The sequence below is a fragment of the Schistosoma haematobium genome, chromosome ZW, assembly GCF_000699445.3.
Source record: "Schistosoma haematobium chromosome ZW, whole genome shotgun sequence".
Lineage (NCBI taxonomy): Eukaryota > Metazoa > Platyhelminthes > Trematoda > Strigeidida > Schistosomatidae > Schistosoma > Schistosoma haematobium.
In genome coordinates, this window is record NC_067195.1 from 79,893,246 (window position 1) to 79,912,255 (window position 19,010).

Below are 19,010 nucleotides of genomic sequence, written 5' to 3' on the forward strand. Positions count from 1 at the left end.
AAAATTTTTTTTGAACGCTATTACATGTGCTTGAGTTTATTTTCCATTTTTTCGCCGACGTTGTGTTTTTTACGCACATACGAGTGTATTGCGACATTCACCTACATTTTCGTTTTTCTTTTCCAGGATGGCTGGAAAAGAACGATGCAGTTTACGAGGAGTCAAAATTTTCGTTGTAACTTTTTCTTTTTTTACTATGTTGTACCTCGGTCCCATATAGTAAGGAAAGACGACCAGACGCTGCTAAACTTAGTAAGCTATCAGAAGAGTGTTTACCAACGACAGACTCGTTGGGTTTAAACTTCTGGCTGGCCACGTCATAGGGTCGTCACTGCCCCACTAGGAGGGAGTGATCTGTAGCGGTAAATAAATCCCTTAAATAAATAGCTCTAAGTTTTCGACATTGGATGCTGACCATATGTTTTAGTGGACTCATCTAGCTGAAGGCACTCGGTTATGCATCCGCACCAGATCACGTGTGGTAACGCCGTGCTCAACATCAACCGCAATCGCTAGCCAGATTAGATCAGAGAATTCCGATATTTTGGTTATCACCAAATACACTCTTACGATCTCGACTCTGTCTTTTGATTTCCCTCGGTAGGTACAAATCATATTAGAAGGTGTTACTGGTAGAAGCGTTGTCAAACACTGAATACCTGTGACATCATCAACCCAATAAAGGTAGGGGATAAACATCCATTATCTCCTATTGCCAAACACATAATTAAAACGGGCAATAAGATTGATCTTATTTCGGCTTTTGTGGCTTTGTACAAAAGTGTAAAAGAACATATACTAAGGTTTATTGAAGCCTTATCCATACGAAAATTCAAAGCTCTTCTGTGTATTCAAAAACAGTTTGTGCTCACCTTAAACATTACTCGGTAATATGAGCCTATTATCCAAGATGATGAGGTTTCAAATTGTTTTCTCATTATTTCTTTATTATCCTCGTCTCCTCTTACCCTACATTTCTAGTCTAGTTGACCTTTTATTTTTATATATATGTTCTTACCAAGCATATCTGTGATCGGATTGTTCGAAATGTATTGATAATCTTTGTCTTCTTATTACGCCATCGAAACTTATCAAAAGGACTGATTGCTCTATACATGATTGACCCTATCAAAAGATTTTGAGAAGTCAAGGTATATGACATCGACCTTCCTCTTGCGATCAAGAATGGTTGTGTATCTGCCCACCGCCGTCAGCAGGTTGGTTATACAAGAGTGACCTTTTCTGAAACCGTGCTGTTGGGTTGAAAAGAAATAAATAGAAGGTACGTAGTCGCTCACAACTTCGTATATCAGGAACTCCATAATTTTTGAGGATATTGAGAGAAGTTCTACCGGCTCGTAGCTTGAAGTTTGACTGCGTTGACCTCCTTCGAAAACTGGCACAATATGACCCGATTTCTAGTTGTATGGTGGTCTACCTTGGCTTAGCGAATGTAAGAAGATCGCTCTAAGCGGTGTTGAGTACGGAACATTAGTTAACAAAGATGAAAGACAAAACTGATTATCAAATGAACTTTGCTGTTTCATTACCAAAGAGGCAAGCAAAAAATCAACCGGTTTATAAAATTCACCAACAAGATATTGATCATTGGATATCCCGTCGTTCTATCGTTCTACGCGCGTTTCAGTTTCGGTTACGGTGAGGATGCAGCTAACAAGATATGTTAAGATTTGTGAAACCGAGGATGACCAACCAATCGAAGTGCCTCTGGAAGATGATGATACTCTTTTACTATCAACATTAACCGCTCAGTTCCCAGACTGCACGGGACTAAAGTACAGGTCTGGCGACTCAGGATGCTATCGTGGTGTTCGTCTTTTGGATGACCGTTTATTTCCTCCCGCTGATGGACAATGGCATGAAAACACTTTTTGTTGTGTCTTTCCAAAATGTAAGTTGCTTTAATAATAGTTTACCATGAATCCCAGTGTGAGGCTACTTATCACTGACATAACCACTATAGGTCACCAACCTCCTCATTCTGGGGAAAATTTTTGAGGAGGCTGCACTTAAATGTTTGTTAAAATGAGAAAAAACCCTTAAGTCTCAAATTATTGTGGGGAAATATATCTTTCCTTGATTTCCCAGTGGTTATGAGGGGATCACCTACATTCCGATTGGTCTGTGGTTTTTCCCCTAAATTTCCCTATGCTTTGGGTAAGACTACGGGTTCTTGTTCGATTTTTTGGAATACCACGAAATCACAATTTCCCCATAGCCCGGAGATTGGGTGTGGTCTAGGGATTGCATCAGTTGGTTCGAGCTATTGTGTTAGTTTACCTTCTTCAAGTCACTGGATGCGCTGTTTAAGATAACATAACAATCAGCTCTCTCGTTGCTCACATAGGTTAAGCTATGTACGTCAACTAAATTGTACTTACTGCAAGTTTTATAGTTCGTGGCGAAATGTCCTATGTATTCTCAAACCTCTGTTGTTCAAGCTCTCGATATCTGGCAAACAATGGGACTTGGTTTGGAAAAATGACTGGGTTTTAAACTGGCATACCAAGTTACCGGCATCTTTGTCTTATTCCTTCCGTAGGCTCCTTATGATCAAAGATATTAAGAACGCTCTCATACATCGTGTGGTTTTTGATTATTACAACACTAAGTAAGGCAATCCGTCTAACGGTTGTTCTCCAAGAGCTACTGGCCGGGAGATACCTTGAATGCTCTCTATTGTCGTCGAATTCCGTGTAGAAACCTCTATTTGACATCCTAGATAGTAAGTCGTGGTCCTGTTGCTTTCCTGTTTGCTGTGTATCTCCGCTGACATTTGGTTGATAATGTGTTGAAGTCCCTTCCTTTAGCGTCTTACGAGTGGTCTGGATTTCGTGGACACTTCCAGCCGACATTGTTGTTAAGATGCTGTGAAAGAGAATTGTCAACCGTTTACACAGTTTCTTGTACTCTGAAACCCGGGAGTATCCATCAGAACCACACATCCTCACGTCTTTATCTAAAAATTATTAAGAACCGAATATGTCGAAAACCTCAAAATATTCCGTTTAACTCAGCTTATCGTGATGGGCTTGCCAAACTCGACTCATCGTTCATTTAAATATCTTGGATGTTTCATATAAAGCACTAGCCTTCTGACGTAGTACGTGTCAGGTACTACTGTACTGCGTTTCCGTTTTCTTTAAGATCTAACGGCGAGAACCTCTAATATTTATTCATTAACGTACGTCTGTTATTCCTGGAAAGATTTTAAAGATTCTTACAAATAAATCATTAAATAATTGAAGTACTGCTTTAGTCTTTTAAGTGATTTGTATTGGTCTCATGCTACAGTGAAGCTGCTAGAGTAATATGAAACTGCTATACACCACGTTTGTTCGACAGTTTTGTCGTCAGTTAAAGCGTTACCCTGGATACCGATTAGTCCATATACTGTTATGGGAGGTCCAAGTGAAAATATAAGTAGTGATTATACTAACTGGTAGTTGGCAGGGTTGGTTTTATTCATTAAAAACAATGCGGTAAATTTCAGATACTCTTAAATAATTGTTTAAAGTCTGAACTTATGGAGGTGTTAGATAACCTCGATATAATTCTGTTATTCATTTGTTCGTAATGTTCATTAATGTCCTAAATGGTCTAAAATAATTTCATTGCAGAAATAGATATCGCTAACGTTTCTTTATTTGGTATCTTTTGTGCCTTCAACACAAGTGATCTGGCCTTTTCGACTAAATGTGTAAAGCAAACTTCAGGACTGGTCATTTGGTTATCAATATGTGCATATAATAATGGTACAAGAGCCTTAAGACCAACGTTGGGACTTCAATCGGCATAAATAAGAAAACCTATTTATGTTAAATTATTTTGTTTCTGGAGGTGCAATAACATTGTACGTGATTCCCAATGCTTTTTTTTTCAAGGTTCTAAGAGAAAAGCAGATGAAGATTCATTAGATTCCAAAATGAAGCAAAAACGTTTTGATAAAAAAACATGTACGGACTTGATAGTGTTAAACTTGCCTTGGCGGGCCGATGAAGAGACTTTACGTGACTACTTTAGCCAGTATGGTGACCTTGTGATGATCCAGGTGGGTTTTAAGTTTCTTCTTAAATTGCATTCCTAAAGTGTTGGTTAAAGCTTAAACCCACAAACAGGCTCAGAAACATGAAGCTTTTAATGTTAAAGTTACTGTAGCTCTTAACAACGTTTAGAGCTAACAGAACGTTATTAGCCCTGACCAAAAATGTAAGCAGCTAGTTAAGTAGTGCATCCCTAATAATATCATCCTGAGCATCTGAGTCAGTTCAGCGAAAATTACACTTATGGTGCCAAATTTAATTTTAATGTAATGCTTAGTTCTAAAAGCGTACCATTTCTTCACTTGAAATTACAAAAGCATCAAAACCCTCGAGAATTATGAATTAAAGATGTTGGGTATCGATATTTCTGTATTGGTACGCTGCATATTGTCTCTTCAACTTGTAGTTTGTTGGTCTGCGTATCATAATCAAACATACACAAGCACCAACCTACCAAGTTAGGAAATGTATCAATTTCGTGTGCCATTTTGTCTCATGAGTTAAACTGTTTAGAAGTGGTTTCTGTATGTACCGTTACTTTGATAGTGCTTAAGAATTAACAACTAAATCGCATGTTAGAACCCCCCTGCACCTTCAGTCTGGGTTAGTCAGTCATCAACAACGTAGAACTTCGTACGTACATATATCAGTTCGAGTTGCCATACCGCATTAGCTCAGAGATACAATCGTTGATTAAAATCTCATAGTGGTAGATGTAGTAAAAGTATAAGTAGTAATCAGAAAGATTAGGGTTTGAAGATGTTATTCAAAGAGTATAATTTAGTGAAATAAATTTAGGAAGAGAAGGGACATGAAAAATTCGGAAGATTAGAATTTGGAAGAACAAGAAAGAGTAGACGCACTCTCAGTCTGTGTACTTATCAAATTGTACTATTACGTTGTGGTGATTCCCTACTGAAAGTTGTTTGTCACTGTGATATGGTTGACAGTGATTTGATTTTCCCTTGTATGATAATTTTACCATCTTTGTGGTATTTGATTCTTCTTTTTCTACTACTCATACAACCCCAGCGTCAGATAACTTTGCGTTTCATTGGTACAATCACGTTTTCGTGATTAGTTCCGTATTTGACTTATAGACGAGGAGGACGTGCAGATAAGGAAAAATTAATGGCACATGTAACTTGACCACAAACTTGGTGATGTCATATAACCGCATGAACCAAATAAATTCCGCCTTTTTGCTAATGACCATATTTTTTGAAAGTCGAGTGAGACTTTTCTTCCTTAAAAGTTTTGGTTCCACCAAGTTCTGTTCTCTAATCTTGGACAGTTACAATTTCGGTAGCCTGTAACATGAGGTATTAACACTGAGACTAACGACTAGCAGTAAGTTGCGATTTAAGGTCCTAAATTCAGCTGTTATCCATTACAACATTGCCCACCTCCACTTGTCGTCTAACGACAAAAGGCAGTAAAATTCGTAGTAGAGCTGAGTATAGACGACATCTTTCATATTTCTTAGTTGCTTTAAAATTAGAAGCTACGAATTGAAAGACTGTTCTAACCAAAGAACATTCACTGGTCAATGTTTAAGAAATGTTAGTCATTGATGGGACGATTATTTATTATTTTTGTAGGCTTTCATGTGCACCATAAACTTTATTATTTTTTACAGATCAAGCGAGACCCCGTAACCCAACAAAGCAAAGGATATGGGTTTATCCGCTTCGCTGATTATACAGCACAAGTTATGTGTTTAGCTGAACGACATACCATTGAAAATCGACAATGCGATGTTCGCATTCCTATATCAAAGGTAACGATTTTTTCATCCCTCAAAGCTTTTTTGAATTGTGATATTTAGTGTAGAAAAGTAGGTCGGTGGCTAAGTGGTTGCCTATTACGGTTTGGAGACCTTGGTGTTCCCACTACTTTCTACACAAATCGTGACCCAAATCCAGGTACATGAACTTGTAATAAGTTACGACTTCAATAGAAAAATGTTTCTTTAAAATCAAGTACCTCGGGCTTTCATGGAACAATGATTTGTTTTCATGTGCACATTTGATGCTATAAGTTGTTAAAACGCCTGGGAATGAAAGCTAATTCCTACAATCACCAGGCTTTTTTACTTGTACTTTTATTTACTTGGTGTCCACTGAGCGCACGGAATTCACTCATTAACTTAATATGTTGTGTTCGGGCATTTAATATCCTAACACAATAAAAATTCAGATTGATTTGAGGTGATTTTCGTCCAGTTGACTTTTAGTGCACTTTAATTGTATCAATTAAATCAGTGTGATTTTTCGTTCATGTGGCATTCGTTTGGTTTAATATTCTCTTGTTTATAATCATTAAATGTAATCGGTATGTAATTGAATAAGTTCGAATGTCGGTTAGTCTTCCTTGACCTCTAGCAAATAATTTTTCCTCACAAGATGTGTTTCGAAGTAACTGTGGTCAGGGAAGATGTGAACTGTTTTATCCTGGTATCTAAACGTAGTAAAGACATCACTTTTCGCATCAGTATTGTCACTATAGACACTGGTTTTTAAAATAATTGTTACCGTTGTTGCTACCTTGACGTGGTGGTCGGGCTTGCCTATCGTGATGAAGCAACCGAGTTATACTGGCTGGAACAACCGTTCCTCAAGGTCCTACCATGTCAGACAGGTCGGTTGAAGAGCGGTAAGACTAAAAGCAACAAACCCAAGGTCCGAAGGCGAAGTCGTACTGCTGACTGTACAGAGGTGTGACAGCAGTAAGGTGTTTCCCTCGGACAACCAGCATAACAGCGATGCTGCCTTCCCACAAGGAGGGGTGGGGTTAGAAAAGGTCGACCCTAAAAATGCGCACCTCACCTTACCTCACGGATTTCCGTCTCCGGCGGTAAGGCCCTTTGAAGAACGGAGCTAACACGTCAAAAACCTTCCACAAAAAGGCCGTGCGCGACCGGCCTCAAGCAGTTGTCCCTTGGGCACTGCGGTCACGCTCTCAGGTCACTGAGACCGCCTCTAATCCAATTCCCTTTTCAGGTACCTCCAGAAGAACCCTTCCACGGTGTGGGCAACCGGGAAGTGATAACCGCCCTCATACCTCTAACAGCACCCAAGACCACTGTATTCATAATCAACCTTCCTCTTCAATTCCTATTATTCCTCCTACATCGACTTTCAACCCTAAACTTCCTCCGGCTTCCTCCTCAAGTGTCACCATAGCCAACGATTCTAGTGCTCAAAACTCTGTCCCAGGTCTACTGAAACCTCGCTCCAAACTACACATTGGAGCTTTCAACGTACGCACTCTATGTCAAATCGGTCAGCAGGCTTCCTTGGCTAAAACCCTAGAGTCTCTTTCCATTGATGTATGCTGTGTCTCCGAAACACGCATACAGGATTCCAGTGTGGTCATTCACTTGACCTCACCTCGGCAAAACGGAGAGCCAACGAGATACACCCAACGTGTATCTGGTGACCCGATGGCCAGTTCTCGTGGACTGGCAAGTGTAGGCATAGCACTAAGCATGAGGGCGGAACAAGCACTGCTAGAGTGGATCCCCGTCAACAGTCGCCTATGTGCTGTTCGGCTAAACGGCTCCGTAAAAACTCGGAAGGATAGGGACACACGTCGTTCCCTTTTCGTCGTTTCTGCCTACGCTCCCACTGACTGCAGCTCAGATGATGTGAAAGATGAATTTTACAGAAAGCTGTCCGAACTTCTTCAGAAGGCTAAACGCTCAGACATAGTACTCGTAGGGGGTGACTTTAATGCTCAGATAGGCAGCTTAAACCAGACAGAAAGGCATTTAGGTGGATATTTTAGCATTCCGGCACAGCGAACAGATAATGGTGACCGTCTGCTGCAACTGTGCTCAGACAATCGCTTATTTTTAGCAAACACAAATTTTAAGCATAAGGAGAGACATCGTCTAACGTGGCGACCGCCTGCACCAAACCAACGATGGACTCAAATAGACCATATTGCCATCAGTCATCGTTGGAGAGGGTCAATAGAAGATTGTCATTCACTCTAGAGTACCTACTTGGACTCCAACCATGCCCTAATACGGTCACGCATCTGCTTGCGTCTCACTGGACGCAAAAAGGCCTCAGTAAAAAGACTCATTAGAACTGGATTGAGTAGCGAGAAAACCAAAAGTAGGTTCCAGGAACAACTGAGGTCACGATTAGGTAGTTCTGAAGACGAGGCTGACCCAGATGTTGCTTGGAAAGATATACAAGCAGCTGTGGAAGCAGCAGTGACATCTATTAGCGACTTAAACCACAGAGTTTCAAAGAACCAGTGGATTTCTTCAAAGTCTATTGCACTGATGGATTCTCGCAAACTCGTCCCATCAGGTTCCGAACATGAGGAAGAGCGACAACAAATCAGATCTAGGTTAAGAAAAAGTCTAAGAAACGACCGTGAGCAGTGGTGGGCAACGAAAGCAAAAGAGATGGAAAAGGCGGCTACTATAGGGAACACAAGACAGCTTTACAGACTAATAAAAGAAACTGGAATTAATAAGTCAAGTGTAAGTGAGATTATATCGGAAAAAGACGATACACTCATCTGCTCCCAGTCCAGGCGTTTAGAACGATGGGCGGAACATTTCAGAGAACAATTCAGCTGGCCTTCAGCTACTCTACAACTACCCTCCATTCCCAGACAGTGTGAATGGAACATTGAAGTAGGTCCCCCAACTCTTGCTGAAGTTGAGAAGGCTATAGTTAATCTGAAACGAGGAAGGGCAGCTGGTCCAGATGGATTGGTTCCAGAGGTCTTTAAGGATGGTGGTCCAATTTTAGCGATTAGGTTGACTAATATTTTAGCTAAAATCTGGGAGTTAGACGTTATTCCATCTAACTGGTCACAATCACTTATCGTCCCAATATATAAGAAAGGGTCAAAATCATCCTGTGACAACCACAGAGGGATTAGTCTAACTAATATAATATCTAAAATACTAGCCTCGATAATTATCAGACGCCTAACTAAGACTCGTGAACTGCAAACACGAGAGAACCAAGCTGGCTTTAGACCTGGTCGTGGCTGCATCGACCACATATTCACCATTCGTCAGATTCTAGAACACAGGCATACTTATCGGCGTCCGACAATGGTGGTCTTTCTCGACTTAAAAGCAGCATTTGACTCGGTAGACCGCGAGATTCTGTGGCAGTGTCTGTCATTGAAAGGCGTACCCCAGAAGTACATAAACCTTGTAAAGGCTCTTTACTCGAACACTACTAGTCGAGTCAGAGCTTATGGCGAACTGTCATCTACTTTTGCAACCTCAAGTGGTGTCCGTCAAGGCTGTTCACTTTCCCCATTTTTGTTTAACTTCATTATAGATCTACTGATGGAAATAACTTTCTCGTCGACTGAGTTCTCGGGTATTGATCTCCTACCAGGAGGTCCACTTATCGACTTAGAATACGCAGATGACATAGTCCTGTTTGGTGAAGACGCTGACAAAATGCAGAGTCTTCTGGTAGCACTGAGCAACAATGCCAGGATGTTTGGAATGCGCTTCTCTCCCTCTAAATGCAAGTTGTTGCTTCAGGACTGGTCTGCGTTAACACCTGAACTAAGGATAGGGAGTGAAGTAGTCGAACGCGTTGACAACTTCACTTATCTTGGAAGTCTGATCAGCCCTAATGGGTTGGTATCGGACGAAATCTCAGCACGGATTCGAAAAGCTCGATTGGCTTTTGCCAACTTGCGCCACCTATGGCGAAGGCGAGATATCCGTCTATCAATAAAAGGACGAGTATACCGCGCGGCAGTCCGTTCTGTTTTAATTTACGGCAGCGAAACATGGCCATTAAGAGTAGAAGACACTTGTAAGCTATTAGTATTTGACCACAGATGCCTTAGAAATATTGCTGGCGTCTGCTGGGATCACCGGGTAAGTAATAGTGAGGTTAGACGCATGGTATTAGGGAATGATGGCAAACCAGTTGATGAGGTTGTGAATCTTCATCGACTGAGATAGTTGGGCCACGTGTTACGTATGCCTGAATACCGATTACCACGACGTGCAAGGCTAACCGGTGTTGGAGATGGTTGGAAGAAAGTTAGGGGCGGCCAAACTAAAACGTGGCATCAGTCCACAAAGTCACTAACTTCTAGTCTGAGCCATGTTGGTAGATGCAGACTACTTGGTTGGGGTCCGCGTGACTATCGTAACCAATGGTTGGAGACTCTTGGTGACATGGCTCAGAATCGATCACAATGGCGTCGGTGTATACACTCCCTGTCTTCCCTTAAACTAAGAGATTAAAATCGCTTCATATCTTTCTTTCTACGAACCAATTCTTTCTTCTTGTACTATATCTCTATATGTAATCTTTCTCTTACATATTACTACCTTTGACCTAACCACTGCTATGAATCCGGTGTTCATCTTGTTGTGCTGATGCGGTATGGCAACCTGGACCGATGCACATATGTGCCTGGTCCTACGTTGTAGCTGACTGAAAATAATTGTTACCGGTGTCTTTTTGTATATCTGTTCTTCATTTTAGTTTACTATTCTTAGTCATTTTTTTTGTTGATTAACCAAATGTGTTTCTTGATGATCTTAACCCATCAAGCCTAATTGTCGTGCCTTAATTTTTGCCTGGTGTTTGATCTGCCAACACTTAAACCATACAATCTTGATAATTTCCTGACTAGGTTTCAGTTATATCTTATTTTCCATAGATTGGTTGTATAATGTAGTGGGTTGTGATGTTTTTCATTAATTTGACATATAATTTAATAAAAGATCAATGCTTTCTTAATGGTGATTTAGATGGAGGGTGACCGTCAAGAAGTTTCCCGAAAAGTTCACATTGGAAGATTAACAGAAGATATTAGTCCCGAAACGCTGCGCCAGCATTTCTCCCAATATGGAAGAGTAAGTACATATTTCCGAAAAATCTTCCTAACTTTTCGTTTCATGAACATAAAGTATTATTGATTGTTCCAGTTATTTTCCTAAAACGATCCACTCTTTGTGTTCTCCCAAATTCTGATCTGAATTCTTCATGTCCCTTTCTTTTTTCTCTTTCCAAATTTATTTCACTGGATTATACTCCTTGAATAACATCTTCAAACCCTAATTTTTCTGATTACAGCTTATAATTTTACTACATCTAGCTCTACGGGATTTGAATCGACAACTGCATCTCTGTGCTAATGTGGTATGGCAACTCGAACTGATGTACGTATATATATATATATATATATATATATATATATATATATATATTCATTCTTTTGATGTCTGCTTCCAGTTCCCAACTCAGTGTGTTCCTTGTTCTTCCTGTATTCCGACTCCCTCCAGCATTCCAAGTTAGAGCTTGCCTCGTGATGCAGTTTAATGATTTGCGTAATGTATGTCCTATCCATTTCCATCGTCTTTTCCTAATTTCTTCTTCAGCTGGAAGCTGGTTTGTTCTCTCCCAGAGAAGGCTGTTGCTGATGGTATCCGGCCAATGGATGTTGCGTATCGTGCGTAGACAACAATTTATAAATAATTGTACCTTCTTGATGGGGTTGTAGTAGTTCTCGAAGTTCCAGCTCCGTACAGTAGAACTGTCTTGACGTTCGTATTGAAGATTGTGACTGATATATATATATATATATATATATATATATATATATATATATATATATATATATATCTGGTTCCATCTGTTAAATGCAAAAACCTAGAACTTTACACAAGTATACTTATTTCTCTAAACTCCATAATTCAGCTGACAGTGAAGGGTATCTGGCCGAGTTAAACCTTGTGTCTTGGCTCACTACTTAGGAGAGTAGTTGTGATGTCAAGTCATCAGTAACAACGTAGAACTTCGTACGTACGTACATCAGTTCGAGTTGCCACACCAAAAGTAGTTGGTCTAAACATTGTCGCCGTCTATCTTACACTAGTATAAATTGTTTGCGTTTTGACGTAATATACGAATCTTTCTAAAAAATTTATTTTAGGTTTCTGATGTCTTCATACCCAAACCCTTTCGATCGTTCGCCTTCATTACGTTCGATGATCCTGAGGTTGCAGCTTCTTTGTTAGGCAAGGACCAAGAAATTCAAGGTATTCGTATAAGCGTTGGTTCTGCAGTCCCCAAACTCCCTCCCTCTGCCCGTCAAAGTAACACTAATAATCAACGAATTCCAGTTACCTCGATGCAAGCTGCTCTTCAGTCAACAATGATGGGAACTCAACAATGGGGTGGTAAGCATTTACTGTTTTTTCAGATTTCGTTTATCACCTTATAAATTTCTGTAGGAAACGTAGCCAGTATTCATGTGTTACGGAGTTTGTGAAACATTTGCTTTTTTCATGTGATGTTTCTCTGCTTAATTTTACAACACCCCAAAAATTAGACAAGTATTTATCAAAGTGTGTCTTGTATCTCACTTAATAAGCCCAGATTAACAGTAGCTTTGTGGTTGAGTCACTCGAATTTCAGCTATTTTATCTTAGATCCAAACCTAGTTTCATGTGCTTTGCTTTGATCAGACGGGTAGCTTAACTAGCTATCACGTATGAAGCTATTTTCGATAAAGGATTTGCAGTATTATTGTTTAGCTTTACTGTTATCAGTTGGGCTTTGATATGATGTCCGAACTCTAAAATGTGGGACGTTAGCCTTATGGTATGCATGATTAAAATCAGTTGCCAGTAATCACATGGAGTGGTTCTATCTTTCTATACGTCAGTTGGTAGATTTTCTGATTTTTATGTACACTAGTACTTAATGACAAAACTTTACCAATAAACTTTATCACACATGTAATTATTAATTTGTGTGTTGATCATCACTCAGCGTTTGTAATCAGTTACTATTTGTTAAATTCATTTGTAAATTACTCACTTTTACTTTATAGCTTGGCCACCAGCTTATGGAGGTATGGTTCAAAATAACCGATATGGAGGGCAACATTCTTCCGGTAAAGGTGGAAGTCGAAACGGATCAATGGGGGGAATGAATCCAGCAGCTGCAGCAGCTGCTGCTGTTTTAGCAGCAGAATATACTCGTGTCCATCATGTGAGTACTTTCAGTATTAGAATTTACTACTGTGTAAAACTTTGCACTTGACTGTGTGATCTAGGTATATAAGTCTTTTAAGTCTTAAAAGCCGGTTTATCTCTAAGTAACACATTTGTTGCACAATTAGTACATATGACCATACGAAGTGAGTGATTCAAGTATCTTTTTGTATGCAACGAAATAATAGTAGAATTCCATGCTTCCTTGTAATCACGGCCGGGTGAATGGAAGTCAACAGTTTGACAAATATTAAGATTATTTTCTAACAACAAATATCTTAAATACAACTAAAGCGTCACCGTGGTAGTTATAGTGAGTGATCTTTGCTCACTGATAGGGCTTGGTCCGACTTCGGAGGCTCTTGTTGGATAGCAGCAATCTTTATTTACGTATCCAAAAACTGATCTCAGTTTTCAAAATTTTCAGACCAAATCTATCCAGCGATAGTTTGATTGTGAAACATACTTTTAAATACTGCACAAATTATGTTTATGTCCTTGTTGTGTGCCTAGTTCATATCTCCTGTTTATTCTGTCAAAAAAATATTTAGCAGACGTAAAACTCCTATGTGGTGAATTATATCTATTGCTATTGTGTAGTTATCGTGTATTTTCTTATTGTCATAATTATAAGCTTCCACTTAACTTACTGTCAATGTTGTTTTACTGTCCCGGAATTATTGTTGATCAGTTATATACCTAATGCCCAGTTTGTATCACGTGTGACTTCGGTGTACACCAATTATGATTTCTTATTTGTGGTTGTATAATTATGCAATCCTATGAAGTTTTGAGTCTGAAGAACGGAAGGTATATCGGCTTGTGTTGTCTTCTGGCTGACTATTGAGGATAAAGGTTGATTGTGTTATTGTTTAGAGAAAGTTATCGGTCAGTCCATAATAAGAAAACTTGTAGTTAGTCAATGATCCTATTTTAATGACATATTATGGAGTTGAAGGTTATGACATCCTAATGTAATTGCTAAGCACTACATTCACTTATATTTTGTTATGTACAGATAATAGACACTGTTATTGTCTTTGGAGAATCTATTGTTTCATCACTGTCACCAAGTCAGTTCTGAGTTTGTTTCATACGCTCTGTTTTAGGTTGGGCATTTTTATTGTTGATTTTAATATAGATTTTGTTGAGTTACCTAGTGAATTAAACACATTGGCTGTAAGATTTATATTTCAATCAAATATACTATATCTTATATATATACTTTTTGCATACCTAATCTCCATATAGACTCGAAACTCAGGTACCCCAGCAAATGGGCAACCAGAATACAATGGAGTATCTGTGGATTCTTCAAATTCTGCTGCACTTGCTACGATGAATATCTTAAGTAATCCGAATGTAGTAGCCGCCATTGTTAGCGCTGCCACTGGAGCTGGCAATACTTCTATGCTTGGCAATTCTGGTGTAAGTTTGTTTGCAGATCATTCTAACAAATTGACAACACACCAACCTAGATATACTTTCGCCAATATTGGACTGCATAATTCTCATGCAAGTACATTTCACATTGTTAAAATTTTACTTAGGCGATAATATCTTTTTTCTGTTTTAATCAGAGATGTGACTCAGTTACCAAGCTGAATTTTAGGTAATTAGCTTTAAATTACACTTTGTATGTGTGTACTGATGATACTAAACCAAAGTCTTAAGCTGAAACCTGTTGGTCGAAAGCTGAGTACTAAAACCGTAAGTCATTACTCAGCTACCATTTGAGGAAATCGTTTTTGGCCATAGACCTACGCTTTTGAAAATCATTCATTCATAAAACAGATTTTACTTACCATCAGTATTCGTTTGTTCATCATACAGTAGGTGTAATATGAAGTTTCCTCATTCTTTTCTGTTTTCAGCAAATGAATACTTAAATTTAACATAATAATCATTACTAATTGTAACACAGATTATCGTATAAGTAGGTGAAAATTAAGTACGCAGATTTTTGTAAAATAAATAAAATACCAGAACATTCAAGTTACTGAAGTTTTTTAGTCCTAAGTACTCTAGTGCTCATAGACGGGGACATTTGTATTAATAGTATCTGAAAAGAAAAAAATATCAACAGATTAAACCTGCGTGTGCAGAAAAATCTAATTAGAATTCAGATTTTACTAATCGTTAAATTGTAACATTAGTTTTTTCGAAAGTTTGTTTTTACTTCACACCCTCCAATTACCACATTTAGTCCATATCTTTCATTAATATAAAGGCCTCGCTTTTTGTGGTCTCATCATTTTGCCACCGTATATATTTCCAAATATTAAAATCCATATTAAATTAGGTTGATTTCTCATTTTCACGTTTCTGTAATGCTGATATGATACTGTTTAAGTATTTAGACCCAAGTAGATGAATTCTAACCCCACTGACCCGAAATTAAGAATAAAGCGCTTTAATCACTCAGTTGATGTCTTTTTTTGAAGAAAGTTTGCAAATTTACTCAACCTAAAATTTCCTCTTAATATTAATTCCTACAAATTGCAAAAACATTTATTAACCAAGTATCGACTCAGTTCTTCTTGTATTGCCGTACATCAAACTGTGTAACTCATTATAATGGTTTTAATTTTAATGGGCCTCATATTTATAGTTAGCTATTCACGTGGTTCCTAATTAGTACACTTTTATTTAGTTTACTCCTTATTATCATTTCGAAATGTAATGAAGAGCGATTGTGAAACGTCTTGAATTTTTCAAGGGTTTGCCGGCCCATCGCTTTTATTGTAAAATACTCGTTTGATCTCCTAGCAGGGAATAGTGTACATTGATGTAATCATATTTTATGCTAAATCTCACTAATCAGGAAAGTAGCAGCATCGATAAGTACATTGTAAAAAGAATAAACTTATAACTGTTTTGTAACGTTGGGTTTTGCCTATCTACTAAACATTAAGTAGCTAATCATATAATAAACTGACACAAATGTCTAGCAACCATCTAGGGACCAGACCGAGAAGGAGCATCGGCCTCGTGACTTCCAAAGAATTTCAGTTTTCATCATTTTTTTCAACTCACAGGGCAGAATTTAATTTGTTCTGGTTGGCGTTTTTTAGAAGGGTTGTTTCCTACAGGATAGGGATGTTGGCCCCACACATATTTGGTACCCCTTTGTACCAATATTTATGCGTTCAAATAAGCAAATGTCCCCCCCCTCATAATTCGCCGTCCTGCTCTACGCAGACTCGAGACCGTCAGTAGTCTTATAACAGCTACAGGCAGAGTTGTGCAGACTTATGTTCGGATCTTAATCGATCCCTCCCAAAATCCGCGTTCTCAGATCGTCACCGAATGGAATTTCAGTGTCTAGAAATTTTAAGCTCTATTTACTGCTAAATCAAGTTGATCCAGCAAATATTACTGATAAATCTTCTAATGTTCCCTAGGCTCTTCTAGTAACCCCTAGGGTAGATCGACACGTCAACTTGAACATAAGACAAAAGTCATGAAATATGGAAAGAACGCTTTATTCCAAGTTTAGTTTATGTACAGAAAATCTAGGGTATCTATAGAATGTTAGATAACTTTGAGCTGCTGGAAAGTTCTGGAACCCATCTAAACACATTACGATTGGTAATGCTTTTTAAAAAACCTCCACTGATGCTGATTGGATAATATGTTTCTTTTCATTGTCGCTCGCCTCTGATTATCATGTCTGTTTTTTTATTAAATCGAGAGTTACAAATTATGTCTGAAATAAATCATGATTAATCATTAAGTGAATGCTATCACACTCAATGAAGTATCTAACTTTTACTTCATGAGTATTCCACATTTATTCTTTTCTGACAACCTGTATTTCCTGTTTGGATTTCTTTTTAGGCACTTTAACACGATGAATGGATTCAAGGTATTCAATACTCAACTCCTGCATTTCTTACTTCCTCCTTAATTTTGGCTCCATTGAGTCTTTGTTTTGTATCACTTGCCCCAACTAAATGGGTTATGTCAATTTGTTGGTAAAAGAATTGGTTTTTCATTATTCAAGCAACTGTGTATTTGTTTGGGTCAGTGTGTTGTAAATCAGTGATTACTCCAGGGTAGATGTACTTCTATTGTACGACTGTTAGTAGTGAGTCAAAAGCTTGCGTGTTTCTTTGCATATTGGTGTCAATCGTGCGATGTTATTCGTGTACTCTGTATGAAAGTTATGGTACATAATGTTGAGATATGAGTGATCAGACTGTTTGACATGTGAATTCTGGTGCTGCCACGTTTCAGAAAGCTGTGCTGTGTAATGAAAGCATCAGAAAATATGTTGGTACATTTTGGTGTTTCTAAAACAGGCTATCAGAGTTCACTCAATAAGACGGAGGTAATCCTGAAAACTTCCTGTGTAGGTAATAGTATTTTTGTAAATACTGTCTAAGAGTAATATCTCTAACTTCCAACGATAATCATTAAGGGTAACAAATAGTGGGTTGCCATAAATCAAAAAGTTATGGAGTAGATACTTAGTGATTGAAGAAGTAAGTTACGGTTACTGATAATGACTGCTAACTTAGTCATTGAACTGACTGGATTGCCTGGTCCCTTTTTATGGTTGATTAGTTGACGAATGCATTGGTTCAAGTCCTTACACTTTCGTTCGTCTGTTTAAATTTTGATTTTGTTCTGTTTGCTGCGTATATGATTTGCAGATATATTTGTGAAGTTGTTTCTGCTGCTTAGATAGTTAATAAATGACTGTTTATAACTCAAATCCTATAAGTCACTTTAGTTGACTACTTAAATCTTGATAATTTGACACAGAAATTCGTATGGCTCCTGATGCCCAGTGGCTGGTCGGATGTTGATTTATCTAATGTTTAGTAAGCACTTTATATTTGTATCAAAATCTTCCGATTCGTTCATTCTGTGAACAATCTATACATCATATTTCACTTACATTTCTATACTTAACAAAGTTGATACTTCTAATTTCGTGATTATTTTCAATTGTGCTTCCTTTCAAGCTTAGTTAACCATAGTCAACTTTAAAATTCAAAATTTGACTTACTATGAATACTCCTAAAATTTGTTTTCCTCTTGTAAATGGTCAGTTGTTACACACATGTTTCGCTCATTATATTGTTCTTGGAAACTTAGTAACTTGTGACAGTGGACATAAATTTCTACATAATGTTGTTCACGTATCGTAGTAACTGTAGTACTTTCTTACCTGTTTTTATACAAATGTGCAATAACCCCGGACTTTCTTCAACTGGTTATTTCTTTTTATGATTTGTGAGTCATTTAGATCATTCAATATTGTTTCACATATCTATTCCACCAACTATTAACATACAAACCTAATATATGATAATTGCGCAATAGACGGATTTCTTCGCCGATAAATGCAAATTTCGAGTCAGTCGCTTGAGATCGAACAAAATTGGTGGCTATATGTATAGAGGTGCTAAGTTAAGCAAGTAGCACAGTGTTTTAATCAAAGTTCATTATTTGAGCGGTCATTCGTTTTGTCACTTCTTTTCTAGTGTGTAGTCAAGAGTCCTCATTTCTCCGATATGTAAGGCTGTTTGTGTTTCCGTAACAACATGCTTGTTCATAAATATAGACTCATTGTGCTCCCATATTTTTTCTAGATTTCGAAGTATTATTAATCATTTTGGGGGGGTTCTTCCGGGTTGTTGACTCGCAAGCATACCAGTTCCGTCTCGAAATGATAAACTACTGTCCCAACGTTAAGATCAAATTTAACCAGTTGAAGCACTTTCGAATTTGGAAGTGAGGATTACTTCTTGAGGATGAATACTTGTCAATTACTTCATTTTTCTGAAACAATAGAAGCAATATTTATAGCCATCAAGCTCACATTCTGGAAAGCTTTAGTTCATGTGTGTAAGGAAGCTGAAATTTAGGTCCTAGTTGAGGGGTTCTACAAAATTACCTTGATGCAAGTTGTGTAAATC

At 38.2% G+C, this 19,010-nt stretch overlaps 1 protein-coding gene across 3 annotated transcripts; it reads left to right on the top strand.

The window, feature by feature from the left end:
- Positions 1-1,608: 1,608 nt before the first annotated feature.
- On the top strand, positions 1,609-17,070 carry MS3_00010502 (uncharacterized protein; the record flags this gene model as incomplete). 3 transcript variants are annotated; one of them, XM_035732172.2, is made up of 8 exons in its annotated part: positions 1,609-1,912; positions 3,906-4,072; positions 5,704-5,844; positions 10,831-10,935; positions 12,015-12,261; positions 12,918-13,078; positions 14,332-14,599; positions 16,921-17,070. In XM_035732172.2, coding segments are annotated over 8 exons (1,410 nt in total), but the record flags the coding sequence as incomplete, so codon positions are not given. The 3 variants fall into 3 exon arrangements, with proteins under 3 accessions (XP_035588428.2, XP_051072602.1, XP_051072601.1); XM_051218879.1 differs by having other exon boundaries at positions 14,332-14,595; XM_051218878.1 differs by having other exon boundaries at positions 14,332-14,508.
- Positions 17,071-19,010: the final 1,940 nt, after the last annotated feature.